We start from the raw sequence: 20,290 nt of genomic DNA, 5'->3' as shown, positions 1-20,290 counted from the left end.
TTGCATGGGATGGGATCCGAAAAATAAACCTTTTGCGTGATCCAAATTCGGTATCTTCATTTCTTAACATGCATTCAGTTTTCGTAGGAAACATTTTATGGGACTGTGGTCAAGAAATTGCCTCATCTTATTCATACTTGTTCTAACAACAACTTAAAATGGCCAGACACAATTACTCAGCGATTTTTGTCGAGGAATTCTAAAAATCGCTAACTTTGTTTTCATATAAAGACTTTTTAAAATAAGGCGTAGTATAAGGAGTGGTCGAAAAAGTGGTAAGGGTTCGTCCTTGCGTCGCCCTACACGCCAGTGCACAAAAATTCCATTAAAACTGTGATTTTAAGTTTGAACGCAAGAATACATGGACGTATATCAGATGGCCAGAGGGATAGGCAAGCTTAGATCGATTCAGAATCATTTCGTTTACATAACATGCATCCGCATAAACTTAACGTACACAGTATGTGAGAATTGGTGTCGATTAGGTAGGAAAACCATACTCATTGGAGGCGCATATCCACAAATCACTATCAACATATGTATGTGAAAAATTGATTCATTGTCTTGTTGATTGCAATTATGTTTAAGAGTCGATTAGTATTTTTTTTTTATGCAAAATTTTATAAATGACAATCGTGCATTAAATTGCAAAATGATATGCTTACGTTCCTTTACCAATCACATTATCGCCCAAAATTATAGAATATTTTACATTACATTGAAATTAAATTTTTAACACACAAATGTTTGCCAATTTGGCTTTTAAACATACAATAATTGAAATACATGCTTAAAATACTCTAAGCAATCTAAGTGTCAGTACAAGATGCGTTCGGGTACATCATTGACAAGACAAGATATATAGATTTTTGAAAACAGAACACGAACGAACTTAAACAACCTAACTAACCTAACAAAATAACCTAACAAATATAAATCTGTTATTAGAGTAAAGTTGCGATTCTATATATTCCCAGCAATGAGAAACACGGTTCAGAGATTCTTTAATAGTAGTAAGGTGTAAAGTTATTGATCATCTACTAGCGCTACTATATGTTCCTTGTATGTAGGGAAAAGAATATTATATAGTAAGATGAAAAATTGAATATATATGCCACTTACGATCAAGTTATAAATTGGGAACAATTAAATAATAAAAAAAAAACGGAAACGACTTCGTACCCCATTAACAAAAAATAATAATTAATATAATTTTTCAAGCAACAATTTCCGAGATAAGTGATTAAAAACAAAATCCGATTTATCCGATCAATTGCTATGGAATACGAATTTCTCATATTTATATTACTATTTATATATCTTTTGTTTTCATTTTATTTATTTACTTTTTTTTTTTTCTTTTTTTTTCTCCACAAATTTTCTATTGTACTTCAGTCAATAGTACTAAAGACGTGGCTTGAAAAAAAAAAACAAAAAAAAAGAAAGAAAAGAGAAACTGCATAACTGCATTTTTAAGAAACACACACTCACTCACTAAACAAACGTATTCAAAAATTAAGCGATAATTGATTAACTGAAAAACAATGTTAACAATGAAATTTCGAAAAAAATGATACAAACAAAAAAAAAAAAAAGAAGAAAATCATTCAAGTTAAATTGCTTTCGAAAGGTAACAACAGAACGGAAGAAATTCCCAATAATAAAAGATATGTAACGAATAAATTTTTTTTTTTTTTTTTTTTTATTATTATTGTTAAGATTATATGTGAATTTTTATGATTTTTAGTAAAACAAGAAAAAAAAAATCGAAAATAATAATTAAAACTTAAATGAAAAAAATATATATTACTTTTGATACTAATTGAAGAACAAATGAAGCAAATAATTTAAGGAAAAGAATTCTTGAGTTTTTGTTTTCACAAATTTAATAATGAAAAAAAAAAAAAAAAAAAAAAATGAAATATTATAAAAATAATTACACAATTATTTCTGTAATAAGCGCATTTATAAAAAAAAAAAAATAAAAAAAATGAATAAAGAAGAAATGATTACAGTCAGTAACGCGATAGCAACAAAAATCGGAAGATCATAATATGCGCAAATCTATGTGTAAAATAAAAAGCAAAGGTGCTCTCTGACTAAGATAACTAATAATTCATATATAAAGTTTAAAGCCGATAAAATTCGAAATTTATAAAATTTTACTTTTCATAGTTAACAGCTAACAGCTTAATACTCAATGATAATAATACTTCGCTGAATATATTTTAGTTTTATTATTATTATTATTTTTTTTTTTTTTTTTTTAATATTTCTTCTATGATTTTTATTTATTTATTTTTTATTTTCTTTTATATATTTATATATATATATATATATGTATGTATTTTTTGTTTTTCTTCATTAAATGTACTTAAAGCACTGTACAGTGATTACCTGCTTAAGAATTATTTTATTTGCGTAGCTAGTTAGTTAAACAATTGAAAAATCATATTGTATGGTAATAAAATTTATGCAGACACATACACAGATAAATAAATAAATAAAAGGCACTTATTTACATATATATGCATATAACAAGAAAACGAAAGCTAACACCCAATACAAACAATGAATATATATGAAAATAAGAAAATTGTTTTAAACGAACCAACTGGAAAACAAATGCAAGAGAAAAAGTAAATAAAATTCGGCTTGTATCGAGTTTTTGTTATCTACCCATCACTTGCTTTTGTTTCCTGATGACTTTCTTCCTTTTTTTTTTTTTTTTTTTGAAAAACTCACCCATAACGTGTAGGACAGCATTGCTAAAAATATGAATACTAAATATTTTTATAGGCTATTGTTGGAACATAACATAAATGATAAAATTGTGCCATAAAAAGAGTAACCGAGTTAGTTAACTATAAAATACACAGAATGAAATCATTAATAGAGAAACTTTGAAGTTCGTAGTGTTCCTCCCCCCTCTTCAATGGCCATTTTACATGCAATTGACGCAAAAGTACCCAAGTAAGAGAACAACTTTCTGAATTTTAAATATATAGGCTATGGAGCTAGCTCTTTTCGGTTATTTTGGACCTTCGTCTTGAGCGTGTAATCACAAGTGAGTAACAAAATATTAGATGTGTCCTTGTCAAATATATCACTATATATATATATATACATTAAGTGTAAAAAAAAGTAATAACTTATGGGATATGCGCGATCTTCATTAAGTTCGAAACTCATTTCGATTCTTATATCTATTCAAAATCATGATATAAAAGTGAATGAAGAAGAATGAATGTAATTAAACCCATTCATACCGATTGATTGTCAGTATATCTACAATAGAAATTAATCCTGACCAATTTTCCTAAAAAAATTAGGTGCCTGCCGATTAAAAAAGAAGCGAGAAAAGGGGACGAGATAGAAAGGTGGCTATAGCTTAATGGACGTGTACCCAATCCGCTGATGTTGTGCCTTTACTGACTGAGCAGTCACTATGGCTAGGACCAAAGCAAACTCTGTCGCACTGAGATTTGAACCTATAATCACTGACTTAGTAGTCGCGTTCCTTACCTACTCAAGCCAATATATGGATTGTCGTACAACTATGTATGCAACCGTTTACTCTTACATTTGCAACTATTTGTATTTGGTTTCGTACAGTCTCCTTAATCGAACACACGGACACATTTAATATAAGATTTTGCGACTTGACGAATCAATTGACAAATTATCTGAAAATTTAATATGCGTTCCCTATGGAGGATAAAACTTAAATACTTGCATGTATGCATGTAACTATATATATATTCTAACTTTTTTCAGGCGTGCGAGTATGAGGTTCAGTTGTACAGAATTTGTAGCAAGGGTTTATCGTGCGTTCCTCCCTGAAAGGCTTAACCCCACGGTGACCCAAGCCACTTTAAGCGTACTACGCCCCCTGGCGAGTTAGACAATCCCCACAGAGTAGGGGCCTAAACAACACCAGAGTCCAGAACAGTTTATTGTGTATGGAACAATAAACCCCACTCTGGTCAGTGGTGAGGCCTAGCTGCACTCGACTGTTCCAGTTTGGCTAGGAACTTGCCAACCACAGCCACCACAAGTACTCCCCGAAGGGACGCACCCAAGCAGTCAGGACTCACAAATTGATCAACGCTCGCTTCCGCCATAAGGCTTCCACGGCGCTGTTGATCAATCACCACCATTACCCGCAGGCATCCGTGACATATGTTCAAAAGTAAAAATAGGCAAAAGGGGAAAAAGCCTTTCCGTCAAATCCCTGTTTTCATTTTTGCATGTATTAATTAATTAATTCTCGAGAGGGTTTGTAATAATCGGCCAAAGGGAAGGCCGTCCGTCAATTCCTTTTTGTATTATTATTATTCTTTAGAAAAAAAATTAATTTATTTCATTACGACTTTATGAACAAAGTCCATCATACACCCGCAGGCATACGTGGCTTTGTGAGGCGAGCCTCCTGACCCCCGTGGCTCCCAGTTTGTTTTACAAAGCCTTTGGCATACTTTGGGCGGATGTTAAAAACAACCGTACTTGCTTCGGATTCACCATACTTCCTTGGTTGCCAACACCATGAACTACTTTTCTTCGAGATATATAGGTCTCGGGTATTGCACTGAACATGGTAGACTAGTCTAATGCACTCTACCATGCACTCGCTAGATTACTACCTTCATTGTACTTAAATACCATTCAATATATTTCCTCGGTAGTAACTAGCTTATTGAGTAAGAGCTCTTCTTCCAGCCAACCCCTCCACCATCTCTCAGAAACTCGTCGCCGAGTTAGCAGTCCAAAAACTTAAACTCTTCTTAGCCGGCCGAAGCCGTTGCCCGGGGATCACCGCTGGGAGGTGAGAGTTTCGGCACATCTATGCTTCCCATCAAAGCATAGTTCATCTCCCCGGTTCAGTTGTACAATAAGAAGAAATATTTATCATTTTCTTTATATTAAGCTTAAGAGTTCACATCATCATGGCGTCTTCCGGTCCATTTCGCTATGTCGCGAATGAAGTAGAATATCTACCTGTCTATCTGTAAACTAAACATAGTCTAATTTGTGTGTGCGTGCGTTTGTGAGCTAATTTCTTGTGTTACGAATGTAACAATAAGATAAGTAAGTGGTGGGTTTAAAAAATTATACCAAACAAATTAAATAGTAAACGTAAAATAATACAATAATAAAAAAGAGAAACAAATATTGAAATGAAAAGAAATTTATTAAAAGGAAAACCACAAAAAAGAAAAAAAAAAAAAAAAAAAATTAAACGAATATCGTCTATTATCATAATTCTCGTAAATATAAAATTATTGTTTAAATACTAACGAAAACTTGAGAATAAAGTTAAAAATTGTAACATGTTGTGAATTAAAAAATTGATTATGTATACATGCCGATGAAAATATATATAAATGAGAAATAAAAAACTTAAAATATATTAAAAAAAAAATATATATATAAATAAAGTCATTTTTTAATTTTAGTACATAACAATAGTTTTATGCAATCTGAGCAAATTGCCGCTAAATAGCTTTAGAAATTACTTGCGATTTAACGTCGAACATTTTTATACTCACAGCTAACTCTCTTTTTGAAAAAAAAAAAAAAAAAAAAAAAAACCAGGAAAGAAAGGTGGATGTGTTTCTCATGAACTGAAAGTACACACACTATGAGTAACTGCTGTCTAATGTTTGTAACCATAAATATTACGATTTAAACTAAATTTAATTTTTAGTCAATACAAACGAACTCTGAGCATGTACTCAGTCAGTGTCAGTAATAACGCAACAATTTGAAACTTGATTAATATTTTTTATAAGACAAGTCTACCGCCGATCTAACTCTTCGCGGGAATCATCAAAGTATGTACATGCCATTAACGCAGCCACGCCAACACAAACTTTATTCGAACGACTAATACATCCTCTTGGACCTTTTCATTATATGTAATATGAGATAATGTCCTGGCTTGCCACGTTTGCAAACCTTGATCCTATCTTCATAGCTTCATAGCTATTGGCAACAATCGTTTATACAATAACTTCATTAGCTGCAATGGAAAAGATAATATGAGATTGTATTGAAGTATTGATGATAAGCTTGCATTTTTTTAAGCCAAGCTTAAGGTGAAAACGCAATGAAGCTTCGCTTATATTCATATGTTTGTGGGGAAAAAGTAAAGCCGCAAGTAAACGCCACACTTGCCTGCCTGACATGTTCTAAGAACGAGCCTACGCGTGTGTAAACAACTAACAACTAGTTCGAGAAGCAAAGAAAGGCAAGAAATTAACCTAAAAAAATTCCGTATAAGCTTTCTCAAGCTGATTAATGACAAAAAGAATTTCAGAAAAGAAGTGTAAAGAGACTCGCGCGAAATGATTATTTAAACGTAAGGATATAAAGAGAAGATTTTTAGTTTCGGAAAATAAGTTTTAAATTCATTTAGAAAGCTCCTCTATTGCCTTTTTGCTCCCTTCTCCATGGAACATAATGCATGTGTAGTATAAATTAAAATGCCATATAAAATAACATAGAAAAATCGTTAAAATAAAATAATTAAGAATAAAAAATTATTTCACCCACATGTTACTTTATGTTTTATTTGTTAGTCTGCGTAGAAAAGTATATGATTCGAAAATTTTTGATATAGGTTCGTAAAAAGTTGAGCTATTTTTCGGGATGCGCGGCTTCATTGTCTTCGTTTACTTTGCTTTCCATATCTTCAATTTTTTTGCTCAGGCCTGAGAGCGATAAACTTAGCTTTATTATGTCAACAATAGCTATAGGTAAAAAAATGTGACCCCCAATGATGGCATTAAAAATCTTTAAAAAAAAAACGACGCAAGGAATGTCAGAATTTGCGATAAGTCAAGTGAAGTCTAATGGCTGCTGTTGTGGATGAAATTCACGCGAAATTTTCAATTTAAACTTTGGCTTATTTTTTTGTTGTTGATATCGTTGCAATTTATTAGAAATGTTATACGCACAACATTTAACATGAGTTGTTTTCCTAGAAGCTGGAGGTGTGCAAATATTGCTGACCTATAACAATTATTTTCTACCTTACGAAAATTTTTAAGAAATTATTATATAATCACGTGAATAACTACCTGCTCCGGTAATAAACTTTTTGATAAACTCGCGTTTACCTTTAGATCCAGACATACCTGCGTGATTTCCTTCATAAAAATTATATATCATACGCAAGAATTTCTCGCCCCATCAAACTTTTCGAAGGCACCTGTTCGGCTGCTGATCGCAATATTCTTCGTACTAAATCGAAATATATGCACATGTTCTCGTACACCGTGCTTAGCAGGAACATATGACTAGAGGGCATGTCAGCGATTGGATCTCAAAATAAAGCGCTAAACACAATGACCGCTTTTCGTTCACGCATGCGCGAACTGTCAAAATATATTTGATTATACGTGTTTACGTACGTAGTTGAGCATATAGCTTGCTTTGCTTACTTTGCGTCAAAGCGAGCGTGCAATTTTGCAAAAATTTAAAATTTCTGCTTACTTGGAGTTTTCCGCGATGATTCATCAATAGCGCAATAATTTAGAAAAATAAAGCAACAACAACAACAAAAGAAATATATATGGCTAATATTTCAGTCTTTAAATCAATTAGTAAAAAAAAAATATCATTATGATAACAAGTAGAAGGAGGAGAAATCAAATTAAATTGTTTGGCAAAGAGTGGTTTGCGAAGAGCATATGTTGTTGAAGCAGCTAACCAATGCAATGTACAAGAGCCAAGAAGTACGCAAAAGCAAAATAAAGCTTCAAAAAGGAAAGCCTAGGAACCAATATTCAAAAAAGTAGTAATATCGAGTATAAGTGCGATATAAAAAAATGTACAAACAATTGAACTCAATCTATATATTTTTTAGTTGAATAGTGCAAAGTAAGTGAGGCGGAGATCGTCAAAAGATCGCTTTTGTCAGACGCTGCGATAGGAAGGCAGTATCACACAGTGCTTTCACTCCTGACAGCATCAAACAGAAATTCGACGAGAATGTGGAAGATGCCGTAGCGTCGAATCAGCAATTGTGATATGTGTATGAGGAAAAGTGAATCGGTAATGAAATTGATTGCAAATCCAGTACCCTTTAGCAATGAGTTGTCGGCAAGTAGCGCTCCTAGCTCTGGAATGCAATCTGGCTCTTCAAAGCAATAAGCTCTGAAGCTGACATATTTTAGGAAGCGATTTTAAAATTTACGGATCTAGTGGAAAAATTGCGAAAGCAAGAAAGAGAGAGTGACGCTCAATTCGAAAAATGCGCTTATGTTTATGTGACTTTATGCTATACGAGCATCTGCAAAAATACACAATGAATTAGTTTAGCTTGTACACTCTAAACGAATACTTTGCTCTTACGCTTTTCCTTATAATAATTTTGGTAATTATATATAAAATATCACTCATTTGAAGATGGTTTTGCTAGCATTGTTCGCCGATAACCGCCTTTCTTTACGCAATCGATCTTCAGGGCCTGGTATTTACCTCATCGAAATTCGCTTCGGAATTTCAATTTTTATCTTGTGTAAAGACGATAGTCCTCCCTTATCGTCCCGATGGTTGTACTAGCAAAAGTGTGCTCTCGTCATTTATCGTCCTTTGTCGTCCAAGTTTTACCTTTTAAACCTAAAAGCCCGATGATATTAAAGATCGCTACTCAACTCTTGTGTGAACCTACCAGGAATAATTAAAGTTGTCTTCTACTTTCAAAAGATCACTTATTTTCTTCACCTTTGTCTTTTGCTATAAAAAAAAATTACTATTTGAAAAAAAATTTTTTTATTTAACTAATTTCTTCGTTAACATTTTATGTATGCAAACGCATAAGCAAGCAAACAAAACGCAGTCATTGTGTTCAGCGCCTGAGGCTGTGAGATGCACGACCAGCTATAGAGGCATGAAAATTATTCAAATGAGACACTACAAGCCTAATATCTGAAGGGCATTCTTTGTTTTTTTTTTTTTTTTTTTTTTTGTGTATGCTATCAAACTATGGAATGCGTGGCTAACAATTTGCAAAAGACCGCTAGTGCTGCAAGGTTTAGATGCTTACACTCAAGACAGTCTAATGTTACTACTTGTGATAAGCTATAGTATATCGTTTTATTTATTTTCTTTTTTCTTACTTTCATTACATTTTCCGACTGAAATCGTAATCTTATAAGTGTATTATGCTTTACATTGCGAGCAAAAATATTATATTGATATCCTATTTATTTGATAAGGCTTGAAACTTGCTGCATAGTTGATCACTTCAAGCAAACAAATCAAATAAATAAACAAAATCTTATCCCTTTATAAAATAGGAGCTTGAAGCAGGTAAACGGAAATGTTTGCAAAAGTTGTAATAAAACCAGAATGACATTAACGTTCACGAAAAGCATGATCCATGCAGTCACGAGACTTTCAGACTAGCGGCTCAAGCAAACAAATTATACTTAATGGATACAGAATGAATATCTGACGAACAATTATCGCGAGAGACGTTTTAAATTTGTTTTTTTTTTTTCATAAAAATCATAATGCATTTATTTACATTAAGGAAAAAATTATGTAATTACATAGATAACACATTATAATGAAAAAGAATAATAAAAAACAGTTATATATAAAAAAACACACAACAATTATTAAAATATTCTATATTACTATACATATATTAGCACACGTACTGATGGCGGTGTTTTGTAGCATAATAATTGCAAGGTTTCGTTAACTGCGATAGTTTGTGGTGTTGGTGGTAGTGATGATGATATTGTTTTGGTAGTAATGCAGCCCACTTCACATTAAAGATTTTCTTCATTCGGGCGGTGCTTCTTCTAAATTCATAAAAACATTACGCATATGCTCCAGATCTGGTGGTGCAGTATCTGGATTACGTATCCATATGTTATAGGCACGTTTGTCCGTCATCGTTAGTGGTTTAAAGCATTTCGGATTTAAAGCTTCTTCGCCGCTTATTTTAGAATTGTAACGAGCGTAAAGGAAAACACGATAACGCCAATTGTCGAAGGTCTACGAAGAGGGGGAAAAACAAAACACAATAATTATGATGAAATCATAATTCAAAAAAAAAAAAAAGAAAAAAAAAAAGAGCACAAACCTGCTTCCATTCGGCCACATGCTTGACAGCACCCTGGGGCACTGAGTTCAAAACATCCGCTAATTTTAACCAATAACGATTTAAAGCCGGATCATTGCGTCGATGTTCATTGATAATGGGATTCTGTTCCAAGAAGTTAACATAGACCTCTTTCTGTTTTTTGGACATGCGTTCTTTGCGTTCTAATTGCGAAATTGGAAATTGATAAAAGTATTTCACACAATTTTCTCTCTTTTTCACTCACGCCTTAAACTATTCGAGGAGGAACTTTCTTGCATTAATGCTTCTAAATGGGATTGATGCTGATGCTGGTGTTGTTGTTGATGCTGTAAATGCTGTTGCTGAATAAAATACTCATGCATGCGCTCTAAATGCAGTTCTTGCTCTTGAAACTCACGATCCATATACGATGTTTCCTCATCCGTATCTGGATTGTTGTGATGTAAATTCAAAGCACCTGTCGCTGGCGCTATTGTTGGTGTTGAGGTTAATGCTAAGGCTGTCGATGTACTTGGGTGCTGCTGCTGCTGCTGCTGTTGTTGTTGTTGTTGTTGTACTACACTATTCGCATGCATGGGCGGTGACGGTGAAGGCAACTCGTCGTAATCGATTTTAGGCTCAATTTCAATTTGTTCGCCCTCATTGCATGGCTCATTATTGCTGCCAGCAATTGTACTCGTAGGTAGTGTATTTACATTGGTAATGCGTAATTTAAGTGGCGGTTCTTCCGGACCGCTTTGTGAGTGTTGTGAATTGGAAGCGCTGGACGATGTCTGCTGATGATGCTGCTGAAGTCCTGACTGTTGACTGGCGTTGGCAATGCCTGTCATATGGCTGGCATTGCTGTGTACATTTTTTGAAGGCTCATGCAAATCGAGAGCTTGCTTTTGTGTCGAACCACAACGACAGGAAACACAATTAGAAATTAAAGTGTGATAGTTGTCCTTACAAGGATCGAAAACTGTAAAAGAAAATGAAGGCTCAGTTTAAAATGAATTTTTATATATAGTTTGAACTTCTGACGCGCAAAATTAAAAACGGTTATGTGTGTTTAAAAATATATATATATATATATATTTAATGATTACCTTTGATGTATACAACAACTTAAGAATTTTATGATACAGTTTTTTTATATTCACTCATATAAACTATTTGTAATTATATAATATATACATTACGTTTGTTATTATATCGAAACGACGCAAGAATGACTTGCTGTACATCTAGCAATTTATGATTTAGTATTGTAAAACAATTTAATGGTTTTCTTTCTCAATCAGTAATCATAATCGGGTTGGGTTTCATCCAAATTGCTAAACATTTCAATTTTCCCGTCAAATTCAGGAGGTGCGGTGCTCTTATGACTGGTCCACATAACATATGCCCTTTGGTCCGTGGATGTTAATGGTTTATAATTTTTAGGATTTTGGGCCGCAACACCGGTCAGTTTCGTGTTATAGCGGGTGTACATAAACACTCTGTAACGCCATGCGTCGAATGTCTAAACAGAACACACTTGAGATACAATAAAGTAAAACCATATTTACTTCCAGGTCAAACCTGTTTCCACTCTTCTACATTTTTGACGGCCCCCTGGGGTACGCTATTCAAAAGATTGGCTAATTTATTCCACAAAGGTTCCAGCATAACGTCATTGCGACGTTGGGTGAACATGCAGGGATTCTCCTCAAAGAATTTTACATAAAGTTCTTTTTGATCTTTGGACATACGTTCCCCACGTCCTAAAGTAAAGCAAAATTTTTAATGTTTTCATATAATCAAAATGTAAATGCGGTAATTACTTCTAAAACGATTCATCATGGCCGGTGAATATTGCGTTTGTGATTGTTGATTGGAAGCATGTGATATGTGTGGTGTGGGCGGTGGTGGCTGAATTTGCAATGCTGAAGGTAAAGGGGAACTAGGAGGATTTGCCACCGCTGTATTTCCCTGATTACTTATGATGCTACCATGGTGGCCATAGTTAGGCATAAAATGTTGGGATAGTGACTGTTGCTGTTGGTGCTGCAGATGTGGCGGTTGCTGCATTTGAGTTTCACTCGCTTGCTGTTCCTGATGATGAATTTGTGGTTGCATGTCCTGCTGCTGCTGCTGCTGCTGTTGTTGTTGTTGCTGTTGCTGTTGCTGCTGCTCCTGGTGCTGATGTCGATTATAGCGCATCTCTTGCGTTTCACTCAATTCCGTCTCATCTTGTTCTGATTTTGGTATTATGTCCATTGGATCGATAGATTGCGTTAACGATTCCGGCGTATGCTCATTATAGACTTGTAGCACTCGTATTCGATGGGCCGGTTCTAAATTGCTTGAATTATTTGAATGATTTTCCATGCCATCTAACGGCGTTCTCGATCTTTGTATTAAACCGCCGGCAGATATCGTATTTGCATTGCTACCGTACATTTGCTGGATTTGCGTAGCCATCATAGCCGAATCATTTGTAAGCGAATCGTTCGACTTTTGCGGCAAGGGTATACTAAGCTTTTGCGAACAGGACGGTTCATAACTGATTTGATCCTTCAGATTGAGAGCTGTATCATCATTACCTGCAAGAAGAAGCATTTTAAAATGCTGCGCTTTAATAGAGAATAAAAACATTTCAGACTTACAAGCGATTTAATTAACAGGTGAAGGTAGTAGGAGAAGCCAAACTAATGGTTTTTTAGAGATAAGATTTACTTCAATTTTTTTTTTTTTTTCTTTACATAAAAAAAATTTCGAACACGCTACGATTTATATTAAAATTATTAATGTACAACAAATAAGAGAAACTATTGCCAAAATATTTTACAACAACATCTAGCCAAAAATCTTTTGGTCAATGTTGATGGGATTTTTTTTACATTGTACCAAGCTTCAAGTTAACATCCAATATTCGGATTACAATTTTTTCTATTGCGCGCCTGGTTGCAAAATAATTATGTCCGCTTCGCATTTTCACGTAAGTTTAATTAACTGAATCCCCGTTAATGCATAACCCGAGTAATCAATTTATATCTGCTGTGAATTTAAAATTCTTTGCCCATTTTACTCTTCACTTTAATTTTCTTTTCTTTAATAGTTAAATACAAAAATATAAGCTTTTCGTTATACCCACAGCACTGTAAGATGGCGGTAGAGACTCATTCTATTTTTTTGCGATAATAACTGCAACACCCAAAAAAAAAAAAATTAAGAGACCCCAATAAAGTATACATATTCTTGATTAGCGCGAAATTCTGAGTTGATTTAGCCATGTCTGTCCGTCCGTCTGTCCGTGGTCTTAAAAATGAACATATCGACTTCAAATTTGGATACAGAAACATTGCGCATTTCTACACACTGCTTGATATCGAAAACGGGGCAAATATTGGTCAGAGCAGAGGCCCGCAGTGAAGTGTGTAAACTGAACGCAACTTCATTTTTTTTTTTTTTTAACATACACTTTTGGGCTTTTTGCTCGTCACTCGGAAATTATTGAAGTTCAAAGGTTGAAATTTTCTACATTTACTTTATGAAAAATTCCACTGTTTACGTTCAAAAATGGAAACAATCAGCCATGCCCACACAAAGTTACGAGTAATTCAATTTTATTTATATCGCACTTTTGAGGTTTTATGCTTACTTAACATAAGGCAAAATAAAAAACTGTAAAAAAATGTTTAAAACTATCTCGTATTCGATATATATTGTTAAGTGTGTTAATTAGTATGAGAGCTATAGTGTCTGTAGTGTCAGATTACAGTCATCTTCAAATTATATCTACGGTCATCAATTATGATTATATATGTTCTCGCGGAACTTAGTCGACTCACCGCTGTATGATGAGTAAAAATAATTATAATTTGTAGACTCTTTAAGGCATACATCTGAGTGTTGCAAGCGTAACTTAACGTAAGTTACGCCTATATTCAAATTTTAGAAATTTTCAGACTGTTAAGCAACTTGACCACAATCACTTGGAAAATCTTTTGAATGATTTCAAATCGTTTCGGTCAGTCAGTACTGAAGGGGGCACCTTGCGGCCCCCGAGTACGTATAGTGCTTATGCAATTAAAGATTGCCGTAGACTTTGATATTTAAGATATAATTGTTAGGATAAAATTGCAGAATAAAAACTTACTATAGCCCGAAATCCAAAAGAGAATCTGTTTATTAGATACACTTATTCACTTCAATTTCGATTGATTTCGGAAATCGGTGAATAGTTGACATCTGAAATTATAATACCTTGACTTATTGCGATAATGTACGAATTTTTGAAAAATTGTCAACATTTTCAGATAGTGTCCGGCATTCGTAGAAAGAATAATTCTGAATGTTAGAACAATGTCATAGCGAAGTATTCCCAAGCAAAAAATGGTCGTAGGATTATTCGAGTTCGAACTCGCAAAAGGTCGTTACCCTGCACTAAAATGGCCTCGAACGCAAAGCGTTAATTGTTAAACCATTTAGTTACAATATTCGAAATATTGTAAAGAAAAATCGTTCGCTCTTGCGCAAGTTTCAATAATTATTGATAATTTAAATAAATTTTTGAACTTGAAATGTTTTTCGTCTTACGTACCTACCGCTAATTTCATAATTCCAAAGACTACATTTGAATATATAAAGATATAAGAACTAAAATGAAATTGATTTCGAAAGTCTGTTAGAATTTGACATACATTCATTTTGCAGGAAGTTCTTTAGTTCTTTAGAAATCTGATAATTTGGGAAGCTTTGCAAGCATCAAAGAAAACTTCCAGGGAACGTGCTTTCTTTAAACTATAATTACGTATATGATTTACGTTATAATAATAACGAAAAATATTCACGACGCGGAGTTGCAGTGAAACTTGGCACGAAAATTCAAATCGAAATTTCCGTGAAACGAGACGAATACAATTCGGAAAAGTTTAAGTGTAGGATAAATTTTAAAGATTAAGACAACGATGTGCACATCCGAAGACGAAAGGCACACATTTTTTCAAACCCCTGTCTTCTTAAATCAATGAAGAATGCAAGTGCCAAATTTCGAAATTCATATCTTAATCTTTGTAGCTGCGGCAATTCCACAAACGGAGTAAACCAAATTGGCTCACCTTGCTTCAAAAATCCAAATGTCAATAGATGTAGAAAAATGCATGCATTCAAGCATCTTTTCAATGTAAATAAAAATTATAGAAAAGAAAGTTGCGAAAATATTACCCGCCGCTTTATAATCATTTATTCGAGACTCGAAATTTAAAATGAATAAAAAATTGATCGAAGTTTAATGTCGAAACAGATTAAAAAATGTAATGTTGTAAGCATTTTTACTATGTATATAGCATTAAAAAAACTCGCCGCCAGATTGCAACTGTGCCAACGACGATATAAATTCGAAGTCTGGCTTGAGCGGATCTTTATACATTTAGGGAATTGTCATAAAGAAATAAATTTCTTAAAGGTCAGTGCTCCAAGGACAAGGAACGGATCGTTAGCAAGTAGACATACTGATTCCGTATGGAGTAGAGTGCTGAATTATATATGAAAGAAAGTGTTTCTTCAAGCTTACCTTGTCCAATTTCTATAACGAAATTTGTTAGATCATGACGTTGGGCCAAATACTGTAACAACAGCTCATCTGGTATATTGAAGCCAATCTTTTTGTTGCGAAACTCAAAATTATAGATCCCGAACGCAGCGCGTACTGTAAAGAGAATGAAATATGAAAAAAGCCGAGTTTTTAACTGTTTTCTCTATAAAGATCATCAAAGAGCTTGATTCGGTTCGGATTAGAATTTTTATGTTTTTCTTTTCTTTTCTTTTCTTTTTTTTTTTTTGATTTATTTCTTACTATCTTAATGTATTGTATTAATGCTTCAGGTAACATGTTAAGTAAATTTCTATTAATTGGCTTACGTGCAGTAATTAATAATAGAATTTAAAACCGTTCTACATAATCAAAATAAAAGTTTATAATTCCTTTAATTAAGATTTATTTTTCTCTTCATTTCGCAAGTATGGCTACTAATAAGCAAATCATTTTTGTCTTTAAGTGACATTGGCAGTTTTCGTTGTTCCCGACATTCTCTAGTTTACAGAGAAGGGACACTTAGTATAAATCCTGCAATTGAAATACGTCTTGACAGTATCTGGCACTCTTGCATGGACTGTTTTATTGAAAACTAGCAAGTACACTTGGATACCCTTGGATATACATATATATATATATATATATATATATGGATGGAAGTGTAATATTCCTTTTTTTTGCAGACTAAGTGCTAATCGTATATTACAAGTAACTGTCATTTGCGGGCTATTTGCGAAGGTAATGCAAAAGTCGACTTTAATGATTTTGTCTTATGGACATAACAAGCCGAACTTGCACGAAGATTGAAAATTTAATATATTGGATCTAGTTATTTGCAATGTCATCAAGCAAGTAGCTCTAGCATTCAACGTGTACGCTGACGCCATCTCAGGTCGAATGAACTTGACTCTTCTTTTAATATTTTATTTGTGTATACCTGATCGCTTCCAGTATTTATACAAGGTACGAATTATAGTCGACTTTAATCTTATCATACCTATAAGAGCTAGCAACTGAAATGAAATTTTCCATAATGCGGCGATTATGACCAATGCAGCAGCATAAGACTTTGCTCTCTGAGTGCAGTAGCTTGCAATGCTTGCACATACACACATCCCAAAAAAAAAAAAAAAAAAAAAAAACAAAAAACAAAAAACAACAACAACAAATAATAATTGAACAATTGATCACTAAAGTTCGATTTTTCTACAAAATGAGAAAAGGCAGGTCAATAAGATTGTTTCATATGACAACAACACTTAGTGATATATTGGAAAACCATTTCAAGGAGGAAGCTCTCAGTGAACATTTAAACATTTCAAATAGAGAGGTAAAGAAAATTAGTGCTTTATTGGACAACCTCGAGATTTAATGATTACCTTTATCATTCATTACATAGAGTTGGTCAAATTCTGAGTAACGGACAATTTTTTTGCGACTATTGCTTGATAAAAAGTCACGAAAATTGTGGCAAGAAAACATAGTTATTTCTTACGGCTTATCACCACTCACGACACAAAAGCACGGCTGTCAGTCTTCCTAGCTTCTTGTTTCGTGACGCCCTACTCTCATATCCTGAAAATCACATAGTATCTCGATAGGGTTTACATCGATGAGTTGCGGCTTCCCTTCCAAAAACGGTAATGTCTTTAAAGACACTCTGCCGCTTAAAGTTAAACTGTTTTTCAATATATTAATAATATACAAAAACTTGTTCATCATTTCCAATTCCTACGACCATCGCCCTGCTTTAGATTTCTGCTGTTTTGCGCCTGCTGTTCTTCGTTGAATTGTTCAACAACCTCCCCACGTCCTCTGCAAACACAGATGTTAAAATTACTTCTTTTCTTTTTTTTTTTGAGAAAACAACATCTTTCAACAAATGCACCCGTTTTTCGTTTTCTTTGGCAAACAGAGGGCACTCCTGGCGGCTTGATTTTATTGGTGCATGGCTTTTCTCTAACATAAAATGTAGAAATTATTTTTCTTTCTTATTTCGTATTGAAGAACATTAATTAATGGTTCAAGCGATCCGCCGTTCAAATTAATCTTACTCACAGATTGTGCATAAAAAAATACCTGTTCGAAGGCTTGTTGGGGTGAAAGAATAAGACTTCTCTTCCGGCCTATTAAAAAATGACTATCTATCAAAAAAAAAAGAAAAAAGTCGCAATACTTGCACGTGGAGCAGGGTAGTAGACACATTATAATTTTTACTTTTAAAACACTGTCCGAATCTAAAAATAATTTCAAATTGACTGTTTAGCAATTGTTCTCACATACGTACAATAAAGGCAAAGCCATTCCGTTACTTTCGCCTCTGATCTATGTACCTGAATAAATAAGTTTGAATTTGTTGTTTACGCATAAAAAATCAAAAAAAATTCCAGATTTTAAAGTATTCTTGTACGAAATTACTTAGCACAAAATTTTAAAAATAACGAAGCTTCTTTAAAAGATCAATTTCATTAACACTGTATTAAAAAACTCTTTCAACCTAAAAAAAATTCAAAGCTTTTCTTTCTGACAAACGCGTGCACATGTATTAACGTATTTGCACGCTTGTGTCATAATAGAAAAAGCAGAATAAAAGAACAAAAAAAAAAAATTGAACGGATTGAGAAAAACACTAATGCAACGTGTGTGTTGCCTAACGTGCAGAGAGACGGTAGAAACATAAAAATAATATGTTAAAAATAGAATAGAAACAACAATACGCAATAAAAGGCGGGTAAATATCACAAACACTCACATCAGTGCATTTAAGCAGCAACCTTAACAGTACTTGGTAGTTGGGTTGTTTGGTTAGGCGGACTCTATCATAGCCCAAAAATATTGAAACAGTCCACCCAACTCACCATACCCACGCAATTATAACTCATATTAATCGTATACACACTTGATGTACTTTTATTAATAACACTAATATGTGATACCAATATGCTCTCGATATATATTTTTTTTTTTTTTTTGATTTATTTGTGTGTTTAATTTCTTTACTCTACCTGTACTGTGAATTTATGTATTAAGATTCTAACGTCAACTTTAGAAGGAGTCTATTTGTTTGTCAGCTTGCACGGTTACGCTTTGATGAATACTCACCGACATTTTTCAAATCCCATATACTTAAATCGCGATTCTCTTCGGGTACTCCAATCATAAGCAGCTTTTTGGTGTCTCGAAATTGAAATGGTAAGATTATGCCTGAGCGCAAGACCATGGTTCACTATTTTATTAATATCAGTTAAATTAGCGATTTTTCAAAACACTTCACCAATTTAAAATGTTTAAAAAAAATCCTCTCAAAATAAAAAAAAGTTTTTTGCTTTTATTTTTCTATTTAATTTGTTAACCTGTCAAAATGAAAAATTCTTCTAATCTTTTTTCACATTTTTACACATTCTATTCGTGTATCATCGTGTTGCCTTACACGATTTTTCGTAAACAAATTTAAAATTACGACATAAAAAAAATATGAAATTACGATAATGAAACAGTGTCGCCACCTAAATGATAAATACTTCCCTGCCGATTGAGATATAAAACCGACCGCAAGAAGACCGCAAAATTAATAATAATTTTAATTATTGTAGTGGCAAGCCATTATCAATTAACTATCTCTATTGTTCGACATCCCTTGCAAGCAGAAGCTTAAAAGTGTGCATTCCGATTTAAGGGCCACACAATAATATAATATAAGCCAACCAAAGACATAATAAATATATTTTATTCAAGTTTTTTTCTTTTTTTTAGTACGACATAAAATTTTATGAAATAAGCGATCCTTGTCAATCACTGTATCGGTTTAAAATTAGCAAAAATATATTTCTATTCTTGTATATTCGTTTGAGTTACAAGATTTTCAATTTGCGATTTTTCATTTACGAATATTACTTTAATATGGGCATTACTTTACACCTCGGCTACCATATATAATAATAAAAATGGAAATTAATACGTATAATTTCACAGGTGGGGCTTGAAAATAGACCTGATACGCTTGCGTTTATCAGCGGAATTGGAAAACTGAAACAATTTGAATAAACTGAAAACTTCATTGTTTATGTCCTGTATGTGAAATATGACAGACAAGTATATATATACCGAGGCCATGAATTAAAAAAAAAAGTGGATTTTTTCTCTCTCTCTCTCTCTCTCTCTTTATTATTATCTTAAAGAGTACAGAATACCGTGTCGTACAAACCGAAAAGATATATACGAGAAGCGAGTAAATGTATTATGCAGAAATATTATTAAGGACAGCTCAGCCGTTATAAGTTCGGAAGTTATTGTAACTTTTTTAATATTATATATATATATTTTTTTTTTTTTTTTTTTAATATAACTTAATTCAAAATATTACAACAAAAAAATTTTTAAATTTTTTTCCAGCGACCTAGAAAAGTATTGCAGCTGGGGCAGGTGTGGTGAATATCTTTAAAATTGTTAGTAAAAAATGGCAATAGACAGCAACCACACCAACATCTGAAAAAATCAAATAATAATAAAAATGAAGAAACGGATGAAGGTGTAGGTAGCATACCCACAGATTGTAAAGCCGAAAAACACCAAAAATGCGCATAAACCGGGTATATAAGTCACTTTTGTTTCAACTTTACTTAAACATG

The 20,290-nt window shown here is 33.2% G+C and overlaps 1 protein-coding gene across 2 annotated transcripts; it reads right to left on the bottom strand.

The window, feature by feature from the left end:
* Positions 1-9,689: 9,689 nt before the first annotated feature.
* LOC119632150 (putative uncharacterized protein DDB_G0271606) lies at positions 9,690-18,959 on the bottom strand. 2 transcript variants are annotated; one of them, XM_038024929.1, is made up of 5 exons: positions 18,765-18,959; positions 15,642-15,776; positions 10,347-11,063; positions 10,103-10,284; positions 9,690-10,014 (listed from the first exon to the last, which is right to left on the bottom strand). In XM_038024929.1, exons 1-5 carry the CDS (start codon positions 18,880-18,882, stop codon positions 9,799-9,801), a joined length of 1,368 nt encoding a protein of 455 aa, XP_037880857.1. In that variant the 5' UTR covers positions 18,883-18,959; the 3' UTR covers positions 9,690-9,798. The 2 variants fall into 2 exon arrangements, with proteins under 2 accessions (XP_037880857.1, XP_037880856.1); XM_038024928.1 differs by lacking the exons at positions 9,690-10,014; positions 10,103-10,284; positions 10,347-11,063 and adding exons at positions 11,290-11,606; positions 11,666-11,847; positions 11,908-12,669.
* Positions 18,960-20,290: the final 1,331 nt, after the last annotated feature.

The sequence above is a fragment of the Glossina fuscipes genome, unplaced genomic scaffold (genome assembly GCF_014805625.2).
Source record: "Glossina fuscipes isolate IAEA_lab_2018 unplaced genomic scaffold, Yale_Gfus_2 1, whole genome shotgun sequence".
In the NCBI taxonomy this organism is placed as follows: domain Eukaryota; kingdom Metazoa; phylum Arthropoda; class Insecta; order Diptera; family Glossinidae; genus Glossina; species Glossina fuscipes.
The sequence above is the reverse complement of the archived record's forward strand: the minus strand, read 5'-3'. Positions and strand labels throughout refer to the sequence as shown.

Bases quoted from the DNA above. Each gene is read 5' to 3' on its own strand.
- LOC119632150 (XM_038024928.1), bottom strand. From the start codon at position 18,882: ATGGTCTTGCGCTCAGGCATAATCTTACCATTTCAATTTCGAGACACC. The intron at 15,777-18,764 runs GTGAGTATTCAT...TTCTCTTTACAG, and splicing joins ATGGGATTTGAAAAATGTCG to TACGCGCTGCGTTCGGGATC. The intron at 11,607-11,665 runs GTTTGACCTGGA...TGTTCTGTTTAG, and splicing joins ATGTAGAAGAGTGGAAACAG to ACATTCGACGCATGGCGTTA.